The sequence below is a fragment of the Chaetodon auriga genome, chromosome 5, assembly GCF_051107435.1.
Source record: "Chaetodon auriga isolate fChaAug3 chromosome 5, fChaAug3.hap1, whole genome shotgun sequence".
Classification (NCBI taxonomy): domain Eukaryota; kingdom Metazoa; phylum Chordata; class Actinopteri; order Chaetodontiformes; family Chaetodontidae; genus Chaetodon; species Chaetodon auriga.
In genome coordinates, this window is record NC_135078.1 from 25,762,068 (window position 1) to 25,774,097 (window position 12,030).

Genomic DNA, 12,030 nt, shown 5'->3' on the forward strand with positions numbered 1-12,030 from the left:
AGCACACACACACACACACACACACACACACACACACACAGATATCGTCTTTGCTCACATCCAGCCTCCAGTCGATCCCCCTGGACCGTCCTCAGACATTACTCACTGTCTCCACAGCTCCCTGTTGCCTAGAACCCCACTGTTTTAGCAGCTGGATAAGTTGAGCTAGGGTTGTTTTCATTCTTCCATTCTCCTCCGACTCTCGCTTTCTTCAGCGGCGAAAGTCTTCTCACAGCTCTCAGCGCTGCCAGTTTCATTGTCTCCTGGTGTGTGTGTGTCAGTGCTGAAATGCTGAGGTGTTCAGCTTAAATGGTGGGGATGGCATCACAGCCTTACGGTGACCATCGCTCCAGGCTTCCCCTGAAGGCTGGTTTACACGGACACTCGCAGCTCAGCCGGCGAGCGGCGCCTCTGGCTGAGCTGAACGCTTCAGATATGTCCTCATTCTTTTGGGACGCTTCCAGCTTCCAGGTTCCCACAGCTTTTCCGACACTTGTGGTTTTTAGGCTCTTAAGCACACACATTTAATCATCTGTGACCAGAGACACGCTAACAGGAGAAATCAAATGAGTTATGTGCATTTTAATCAGGTCCGGCATTGTTCAGCAGAAGAAGCAGAATAAATGATGTGTGTCCTCTCTTTATTGCTCTAATCCTTTTCATCCCTGTTGTCATTAGAAATAAACACCAAGAACAGAGTGGGAGGAATCCCTCCCACGTCATATCCATCACTAACTGCATGCAGTTGTGCATCAATGAAATGAAACACAGCATCAGGAATTATCTTTTCTCCTTTGTGAGACTAAACCATCATTCCATTCAGAAAATGAATTTGAGGAGGACAATAAAAGTGAAAAATACCTCAGACTGTCATGTCTGTTTGTTTACTGCTGTTACACTCTAAAAAGTTATTGGGAAATAAATCCCATTTTGCTGCACACTTGAGGATTACATCCAACCTCATGACTTTCAAATCTGATAGAGGATTAAATGCCCCAAACGGCAATTTCGGGTGCTTTCTGTGTGTAGCACACACTGCCATGCCATTACATCAGTACTCTCTCGTAATATTATTTAGACTTGGTTCTGTGAGTGTATTTTACAGTGGATGTTAATCTTTTTTTGGATCATACTCGACTTTTTCTTATACAGTTAAATCTGAGAGGGTGCAGAACTACACTTGTGTTCATGTCAACTTAAAGATCTGACTTGAAGATTAATTAAAATTTAAGCATCTGTCACAACTAATGCAGCACATTTTCAGTACAGCTGTGATGCTGTTCATGTTTAAGAGACTGTGGGCTCGAGGAGCGGCGACGCTGGGGTCGAAGCATCGAGCCTGTTGAGCAGAATTCAGACTGAGTTCGCGTCACCTCTCAGCTGTTTTGTTTTCCTTCAAATTACACTTTGCGGGAAACCAATTTGTAACCTATTTCTTAGTGATTCAGCTCCATATTACAACTTTGAATGATATCCAGTGGAGAGACAGTCTTATGAACAACACAGCTCTCCACCACAATGCATTTAGGCTGAAGGATTCTGAAGACCTGGAAACACATCTGATTCACTTTTCATGCAATATGCCACAGCTGTTTGGATCTACAATTCAACCCCGGTTCAGCTGTTCGGGCTGTTTTCTTGGCACACCTGAGTCCTCAATTGTGATGCCTTTCCAAAGGATGAGATGTCTTATAATTAGAGGCAAGCTATACAATTTGTATGCACATCCCATCCTAATCTAATCCATCCTGAGCTGGTGAAATCTCACAATCCTTAATGTGTTTTGATAGAAAAGCCAGATGTTTTGTGTGTAAATGAACAATTAAGAAAACCTCATTTTGGGAGCAGTGGCAACTTTTTAAAACTTTCAATTGTATGCAATAAAATTGTATATTGCCGTATGCCTTATAGTGATCCAGCATACCATATGGATGCATGCCCCCTTTCCATCTGTTTCTTCATTGTGTTTCATTTCTCATGTGTTTTCTATGATTATTTGATTTCCCAGTAGTTTTATTTAATGGAAACACAAAGAAGTACCTGTTTTGCTGAGCAGTAAATTCTCTCTTGGATAAACATTGCCAGAATCCCTTTCACCACAGGTGTGTCTATTAAAATGCTCTTGATGTGCCTGGACATGCCAGTTAGGATTAAGAGGGAAAACAAGCTGCTTAAAAAAGGAAGGACAGTGCTTTTGTCTGAAGATATTACTGTCATGGCGCTATTAGTACTGGAGCCTGTAGGGTGTTCAAAGCTGCAGGACAGCTTGTTGACTTTGGGGATGATGCTGTCCAGAAGTGGCCGCAGCTCCTCGGGTGGAAGCCTGAGGCCTCGGTTACTGATGGAAGAGATGAAGGAGCAACCGTTCCTCAGATGTGAACAGCATGAAGGCAAGAGGCGTCCTGTCATTGACTGCTGGGATTCAAAGGGATATTGCCATTAGGGACTTTCTTTTGATGAATCAGAGCGACATTTATTGTCCAGAGGCAGGCGTCAGAGTGGACAAATCTATGATGGCCACAAAGACCAGGTCTCAGTAGGGGGGCATCACAAAAACAGCAGAGACTGAGGCAAAATGGGAGTTTTAATGACTGATACTGATGCTGATGCTGTAGAGTGTACAGAGTTTATCTCAGTCTCTGAAACTGAGACAAACAAAGATATTGACTGTGATGTGGATACAATTGAAATAAGATGTGACATAATCACTGACATTACTGAATGCAGCGTTTGTGGTATTTTTAAAAATCTATATACATCCCATAGACTGAGTTTCACATATTTTTGAGTGCTGAAATTACACAAAGTCTCTTTCTGCTACTCTTCCCTCAGAATGCTCTGGACCACTGGGCATGGAGGGCGGCATAATCTCCAACCAGCAGATAACAGCCTCCTCCACCCACCGTGCTCTCTTCGGCTTGCAGAAGTGGTACCCGTACTTTGCACGCCTCAACAAGAAGGGCCTGGTCAATGCCTGGACTGCTGCCGAAAATGACAGATGGCCATGGATCCAGGTAAGACACAGTCACGGGACAGGAGACACACAAAGCCGGGCCAGGACCAGGCACGCATGAATCGAGACACGGGCACACTCTTAATTATACATAGGTTTTATTCCCATGTTTGTTATGTCGTTTTATACACGGTGATGACATATTAGATAAATCTGCTCTGAGTATTTAAGCACAACTCTGTTTAATGTAGCTTCTTTCAGGGCCAGCCCACAATCAAGGTCACACTGATGATTTGGGTCTGAACCTTAATGCTCTATGCATTGAGGATTTTTCATGTCTGACCACCAGTGTGTTATTTTGAATACTCTTTAATGCTGACACCTGACCCATTAAAACACGACCTGCCAGTTTAAGACAAACCTCCCTGGATGAACTCACAGCCAATGTCTCCAAAATGCGCCTCTCCTCAAGCCACCTTGACATTGTTCCAACCTCTCTTTTAAAATAAGTTTTTAGCTCCTTAGGACCATACATGCTCTCCTTTGTGAATAGCTCTCATAGCACTGGCTGCATACCTGATGATTTTAAAAATGCGGTTATTCAGCCACTCTTCAAACGGCCAACACTGACTCCCCTATAGCCTCACAGTTACTATAGACCTATATCCAAGCTCACTTTTATGTCCCAAGGACTTGGAAAAAATAGTATGTAAATAGTTGCACAGGTCCTGAACAGCAGTGGAATCTTGGATGAATTCCAGTCTGGTTTTCATTTGAAGCACAGTCTGTAACAGCCATGAAGGACTGGATGTTTAGAAATCAGGTTTTCTTACTACCTAACTTACTTGTACTTCCTACTGTAAAACATCACTTTCTATTTGATGCTTAGTGTGAATTGTTGAATGTAAAAATGCAACTGCTCTAACTTTCGAGTTAATCGTTGATACTGTACATTTGATGGCTCACCTACTGGTAATAAAGAGCAATAGAAAGTCTGAGCTGGGAACAGATGCAGGTGTAGTCAAGAGTGAGAAACAGTGTGAAAGGGCATAACGGTTGTCAGCTAGCGGCTGTTGCATCTCGCTCTGTGATGATGATTTGCTAACCATTACCCAACTGTGCCGTCTCTTGTTTTGACATTTAGTTGCGGCATGCTCACAAATGTAACTTCACTTGCTGTACTTTGTGTCCTAAACTGCGTTTAGCAATACGGCTTTTCCTTGCAGCAAAACTACAGAGCACAGTATTGTAATTATTCAGTCTGCTGATGCTTTGTTATGCATTATGGAAATTCTGATCCTCAAATCACTGTGTTGTCAAGAGAAATTTGCTGTATCATTTTACATAATAGTCAGCGGTAATATTAACAGTAATTTTCCTGTTATCCACAAAAAAAGATTGAGTTCAGCATTAACCGTTCAGTGCCTCTCTATCCTTCCCTGACCACCCAGGGGCCTTCATATAAAACAGCCCTATGAATTGTGAAATGAAGTTAGATATTTACTGCAGCAAAGCACTGATACACACAAGTCTCCTCTTACTTACACTGTGTTAACATCAACCTTCATGCTGTGCCATTAGTCACTGCTTGTTGTCAAAGATAGACAGATAGATGAGAGAACCGTGAAATAGACCACCTGGTGGTTCTGAATTATCACTGCACATCATATTTAGACCTGTTTTAATGCAGAGAAATTACTCCTAATGTATACGACCACACAGTTTGAACCCTGTATGGGTTGCATTGCAGAAGGAAGCTGCAGCACTTCTTCTCACCTAAAATGGTATGGCTTCAGTGTTTGAACACAAGACCTACGTAGAGCTGATTGACTGGATTTATGTTGAACAAATACTCATACATCCTGACCCTGTGCTGAACCAGCTGTGGCATATAAAACAGCTGTCACATGATGTGCAGCTACCATATATAAAATCCCCTCTCGACTCCAGTCTGAAGAATTGGTCCAGTTTCGATGACGCTCGTCCCACAGAGTGCAGATAGAAAGGTAGATGGACGGGATAAAGAGTAAAATTGATTCATCATTTAGCAAGTTAATTCATTAGCTATTCTATAAATAATTGTTTTTCAGCTTCTTTTCGTCGCTCTTATTCTTGATTCGCTTCTGCCATGACAGAAATGCTGACAGCCACCTTTGAAGTGGGCTGTTGTCAGATACATGATACACAGTCGGTGAACCGTGAACAAAGTATAATAGAAAAACATACTACAGCGTGACAGCATGATGGAGAAAGTGAAGCTGTACCTAACAACAATAGAATAGTAAGAGAGGGCAAGAAAAGGAAGGAGAGATAGTCAAAGAAACAGGCAACATGAGTGAGAGAAAAGGAGCCTGGCGCATGGAGAGGCTGAGGAGAACGGCACATAAAACATTCAGGCGGTTTGTTTGACTTTAATGATGCCACGTGGGATGTTGCGCGGGATGCTGTAGGCATTGTGTGTTTCTACAGAGGGCCCGGATAATTGGGACGTGAGTACAGTGAGGTGTACAGTCATGTCAGTGTTTAGGGATTATGCTAAGGAGTCGCTGCTGTGCCTCTGTAACGCAGAGTGATGTGGTGTGACTGTTTGCATGTCTGTCAGGTGAAACAGGTTATACCGACACACGACAGCCCGATCAGGATAGGGATCAGATTTCGCCGGCTATTTGTAAGGTTTTCTCCGGTGCACTATGATTCTTTGCATGTCAACCCGAGTCAGCTTCTTCCCCATAAACCTCAACAAATGAATCAAACATAGAGCGGCATACTGTACCTTGAATAATACATCAAAGAACTGCAGACAAAGCATTCACTGTATATGTGTTTGTTTGTGTTTATGTCGGTTCGTGTGATTGTGAATGGTGTGTGTGTGTGTGTGTGTGTGTGTGTGTGTGTGTGTGTGAGAGAGAGCGAGAGAGAGAGTTCGCTATTGTTCACACATCTGTGTTGTGTGAGAACATCAGTTTTCCACAGCCTTGCCACTAGTAGCTCACACATAAAATTGCATTGAACACTCAAGGGAAATATGCTGCCACTCTGACCAATATCAGCAAAATATAGCTCTGGCCAGCTGTGTTGGAGGAGTGACACAATCCCAATTGCTTCCTTAAGGTCTGTACTTTGCTTAATGAAAGATACACACTTAATGATTTAACGTTCACATGCAGATCTCCCACGGCGTGTTCGCCTTTGCTGGCATGTGCCGGTATGTATCTATCAAACTTGCTTAGACTCTAATTGTGTGTCTGTCTGGGGAGCGTTCCCCTTTTCATTCCAGTGTAATCTTATAGTAGTTATTAAAACATTCAACTCTAGAGTCGGCTATGTGGTTTGAGATCTGCCCCTGACAAATGCCTTTCCATCACAGTTTATTTTATGATCACAGAGCATGACTTCAGTAATAAAGCATTGATTCATAGAGCGCGGTAAAAAAAAAAAATATGTTCTTGCTGTTTGGACTTAACGCCATCAGGTTTTTCTACAAAATCTTAGATAGATAAAAATCAGTCAGGGGTCATGGGCCTGAACTTAATGCAGCACCTTTAGCACCTTAGAGCTATAACAGATGTCAGCTATGAGTAAGTCACCAGTCTGTAAAAGCAGTCTAACAGTTGTGATCACCTCCTCTTAGATAGAACTGCCTCAAATCGCTGCCGATGATGGCGCTGCCTTCAGCGGCCCTGCCTCAGTATCTCAGCGATGTTTTAAATCTGAGCTTTTTGTTCATGCTGGTTCAAATCCTTTAAACGTTTGCACTGCTATGACCAATCACAGTCACATGGTTGCACATCACTGACTGTTACTGTGAGGTTGTGACACGGCCTGGATTAATTTTACACTCGGCTCTTTGAGGGTTAGTGGTTGAGTGGCCGCTCTCACAATGAGTCACAGGAATCTCCGACTGACTCTCTCTGATGTGTGACTGTGGTTAGGGTTTGATTTCCGTCCACAGCAAACACGCAAATCGACCAAAAAGGAGGAAAAATATGGATGTAATTTGAATATGGACCTTGCACAGGTGTGTTATGGAGTCCAGTGAGAGAGATAAGGCTGTCTGAATGTGTGTGTATGTGCTCACATGCTTCTTTCCAACCACAGTGCCACAGGGCTTTTTTGTAGCTTCAAGGGCACAGGGCACTTTAATTGAGACAATGCTGCTGCAATTCCCACAACAGTTTCCATCTCGGTGTGTAATCAACAGAGGATGTTTTTTCCCTTTATATGCTCCTGACCTTTGCATGTGTGTGAGGTCTGGCTTGCTGGTATGATTATATGTGGTAATAGTTAGTGGTCTTGGCAACATAAAGGACGGGAAGTCAGCCACAGCGAAGTCGGTGCCATTTTCACCCAAAGGCTGTAGCTATAAATAAAAGTGTTTTCAGCCATTTAAATAAGGCTTAATGAGCTCTGGAGAGAATATAATGGAAAGTGTAAAAATGTGATCTTATGTTGTGCTTCATTGTTTAGTGGAGGACTTTCAGGTTCTGCTATAATATGGCATAGTTAACTAGTTCCTTACAGCGGCACTACAACAAAACAAACGTTTGACATGAGGAATTTAAGTTTAAGAGATGCAAACATTATTGACTATACTATTGATGGTTTTCTCCCTTAATCAATTAACTGTGCTGTCTGTAAGATGTCAGGAAATCTTGAAAATTGATGGCTGAAATTCCCCAGAACCTAAGATGACCAATTCAAACAATCCAGAATCCCCAAAATAGTCAGTTAACTCTTATATACCGTAGGAACAAGATAGCAAATACTCACATCTGGAGCCCGACCATTGTTAGCATTTTTGCTTGAATAAATGACTGAAATGGTTATTAAAATAGTTAAAATAGTCAATAAATGTCCTGACAGTTGATCGACTAATCATCTCAGCTCTATTTCTTATGGTTCTGGCCACTAAATCTAGATGAAAACATAAAAGCAAAGAACAAAAACAATGTTAAAACTGCCATTTTCTGTGCATCTTGACCCAGTTTGTGCCTTTGGTCACTGTAACTCAAGGTCTGCCTCATTAGCAGCATAACAAACATGTCAAACATTGCTACTAATAGTATACGTGTGATATCAAAAGGCCAATGAGAAGTCAAAGATACGGTAATGGTCAATGTGGGACCATGACCTGAAGTAATTTCTTAAATTTAACTGCAGAAAAACACTTCCAGACAAATCAGGGTTGCCTCAAACCAGTGTTTCCTGAATGCAGGGTGGGAATCACAGCTACAGGACATGATCCAGGATGTTGCCGCTGGTTTCATGCTGATCATTTTCTCACAGCACTGATGTTTTCTTTTGTTTGTTTTTTTCAGAGAAATCCAGTTATATCACACCATGCAAACAAGTGGTATTTTCTTTGTGCCGCAAATAAAGTTGGAGAGGAGAAATGATTTGATGGAGCAGTTCTTTTCTTGCAGGCTCATGCATTTCACCTAGAGCACTTCATAAACAAGATGCTGTGTGTTTCGGGAAAAAGAGAGGGTGAATTGGTGAAAGGGTAAGAGTTCATTTACTTTGTCTTCTAGCCTTGTAGCGCTGTTTTGCACAAAGTCTCTCAAGCAAACTCAAACATAACCGAGCACACATAATTCTGTGACCTTTTTTTTTTTTTGCGAATAGAAAAAGTTTATACATTTCTATTGTACACATCATGATACTCAGAGTGGTAGACTATGAGTCTGGAACTAAATTTTGGAACAAAGTGTCTGAATCATTGTGTCCTCTCAATTTGGGTTGAGTTGCACAGTGCAGTCAAGAAGTGTGGCAGTTTGTACAACAGTTCTCAATGTTATACTTTCCCCATTCTGCCACTTTAAGCATTTTAGGTCGAGTGTCTCTCACACTGAGACGTTTCCTTCAACTGACACTCAAAAGTCTGCAGACAAAGGTCTGCTAATGGAGACCTTTCCGCTGATGCCTCACTCAAACAAATAAATGCACCATTATTAGCGCTGAGCTGACAGACGTATGTTTCTGAATGGTCATTAAAAATGTGAATGATCACCCCAATTAGCCCGGCAGTGGCCTTTTAGTGACAGGGCTCCTAATTAGTGCGAGAAGTATCTTTCTCTATGGAGAAAACGGAGGAGAGCGAAGAAATGCTGCAAATGAGAAAGAGTGGGTCACTGCAGCTCTGAGGCTACAAGATGGGTCCTTATGTATAATTAACTTGATATGTTGGTTTAAATATGTTGAGAAATATGTGTAATTGAGTCTTGTCTCTACAAATGGAAATTAGAAAGGAATTCCACGCTGCAATAGAATTATTAGACATTTCTCCATTAGCTTTTGACAGTTCAGACAAGGTTGGCGAACATAAACAGTTCTTTTTTTGTGTGCTGGATCCGGAAGAGCCAATACTCCAATCTCTAATGTCCTCAGGAGCCACAGCTTAGAGTTTTTTCATTAACCGAAAAGGGGAGTATGACTTAGTGGGTTCAGACTTTCTGTTTGAGCCTTTGCGCTCAAATATTTTACTTGTAAATTGCCTTACATAGTAATGCTAACATCCCTGCACCGGAAAATGAGCTCAAGCCCCCAGAATACGGTCCTGAATGTGGTCCCATTGTCGGTGAGGTTAGACTTCCATTTCATGTGGATCAGCTTAAGAAATGGTTCTTAAATAGAAACTGATTCGCAAACATCAACTGAAATGCGGTCTTGTTTGTATGAAATGTCACATTAAGTTATGGATTTTGTTGTCTGGAATGCACAAGCTTAAAAATCAAATGGCGAGAAGAAATTTGACCCTGAGCTATTCTGGTAGGATCAGCTCAAAGGCAACACCCTCCTCAAAAACTTTATACAGCACGAGAGGCACAAGAGGCCTGGTTTCCAGACTCACAGCACTTTCATAGACCCCCGCCAACCATTTTATACACTGAGTGTATATGACACTCACGAAGCTTCAAAGGCTGCTGGTACTAATTTTCATATGTTTTAGGAATGTTCTCTGGTGGTTGAACCCTCTGATATGTCTGATCTGTGCTTCATTCACCTGTCACGCTCATTCGGTACGACCTGTCCAAGCTGGACTTGACACTGATCAAAAAGCGAGCGCCATCAGCCGGGCTTACAGCACAGAACAAACTGGTTGCAACACGTTGGACGCCACCCAGTCTCTCACAGCCCTTCGAGTGTTGGTTCTCATGTACCTTGATATTGTGTACTCAGAACTATCGACAGTCCGTGTTCATGGGGCGAAGGACTCACGGTAAAGATGAGGAATTCGGTCTTTGGATACTGATTGTGAGCGTTGTTACTCATTTCCTTTTCTTCCCCATATTTTATGCTACAAAACAAATGTCAATAAAAGAAAAAATTAGTTAGTTAGTATTTCCAATTGTGTTTTCCTCTGCATCTCTTTTTCAGGTTTGGCCATGCATGCATGTGGTCCTTTAATTAGCGCTCACTCAATACCGTATTATTGCTGCCCTTCTGTTCTGCAGCTATCAAAGACTGGACAGCTGTGTTTTTATATTTTGTCAGAGGGTGAGCTGGATGAGCCAAAGTTTCTTCTTTTTTTTCCTGAAAATGAGGCAAGTTGGTGCGAATGTAGTGCCAGAATGATTAATGAATAATTGTCGTCACCGTTTATTTACCTTATCTTGTTTGTCACAGACTCTCACAAGTGTTACAGTGTTCTAATGATGAAAATGCCTTGTGTTGTCCTGTCCTACTTCTTTTTTCATCAATATTAATATTCACTGTAAAAATTAGGCTATCTGTGTGTGTGTGTGTGTGTGTGTGTGTGTGTGTGTGTGTGTGTGTGTGTGTGTGTGTGTGTGTGTGTGCGTGCGCGTGTGTGTGTGCGCGCGCGCGCGCGTGCGTGTGCGTGTGCGCGTGTGTGTGTGTGTGTAAGCCATCTCAGCACTGCTCCATAGCCACCACAGGCTTCTCCATGAAGTCAGCTGTCATCAGCTCTCATCAGCCGTTAAGATGAAAAACAAAATAACTCTGGAGACATTTTTTAAACAAGTTCACCAGAATTACAGGACGAGTGAGCCACTTTTGAAGCCAACCACAACTGATGGGTTTAAGACGGTAGAAAAACATGAATATGACATGTGTAACTTCACTCATCGGTCTCCAGGGCTCGCTGACAGTGTGTAATTGGAGGCAGGCTACGTTCAATGTGCAAAGACATGGGAGCAGAGGTTTGTTTCAGATGTTTCGAATAAATGCTAATCATGACCATGTTTTAGAAGACAAATAGAATAACTTTGGGAGATGTTGGCCCTTTAAGGAAGGATCCTGTAGGAGCCACGATGCAGCATCCATTAGTGATATGTCATTAGCTTCAGTTTTGGCCATACAGTGTGAAGGCTGCGCGGTTTCGAGATATAAAGTAAAGAAATAAAAGCAAACAATCAGTGACAAACATGTCAAAGCGTACCTTAAACTGGTGTCTAACACGTCCATCGCACTTAGATGATAATGATCCTGCTTTGTGCCCGCTGTGCAGGATCTATGGAAACATTCATCACTTTCCTCTTTCTTAGCTTTCTATTTTCCTCTTGGCCCTCCAAGCCACTTTACATTGGCACCATATTGACAGTCTGCACAGGGTTGACAGACTGGATCTGGAGCGTGAGGATTGATTAAATGTTCCATTTGATCACAGACTTTCTGAATAAGATGGATGGCCCTGACAGAAAAGATACAAGGGAGCGAATTGATTCCCATGACTTGCATGCGCACAGTGCTCGAGCGCACACAGACGCACGTCGTCAGACTGAAAGTGAAGCTGTAATTTTTTTGGATTTTGCCCTTTTTTCCGACTCCACAGATAAATCTGCAGAGGAGAATGAGGGTCACGGGCCTAATTACCCAGGGTGCAAAGCGTATCGGCAGCCCAGAGTACGTCAAGTCTTACAAAGTAGCCTACAGTGATGACGGGAAGACCTGGAGAACGTACAAAGTCAAGGGCAAAGACGAGGATATGGTGAGACACACACGCGTGCGCACAAACACACCCAATGCCATCTCTCCACTCTTTCCCTTTAGCCTCTCACTCTGTAACACACACACACACACAAAGCTGCACACATGCCCACACTCACACACGTGCA

The 12,030-nt window shown here is 42.5% G+C and overlaps 1 protein-coding gene across 2 annotated transcripts in view; it reads left to right on the plus strand.

Moving 5' to 3' along the window:
* Positions 1-12,030, plus strand: part of edil3a (EGF-like repeats and discoidin I-like domains 3a) — a 111,098-nt gene that overhangs the window by 67,421 nt on the left and 31,647 nt on the right. For both annotated transcript variants that reach the window (XM_076730253.1, XM_076730254.1), the window contains exons 5-6: positions 2,833-3,014; positions 11,748-11,903. In XM_076730253.1, coding sequence (XP_076586368.1) covers positions 2,833-3,014; positions 11,748-11,903 — 338 coding nt within the window. The remainder of the gene's footprint in view (positions 1-2,832; positions 3,015-11,747; positions 11,904-12,030) is intronic.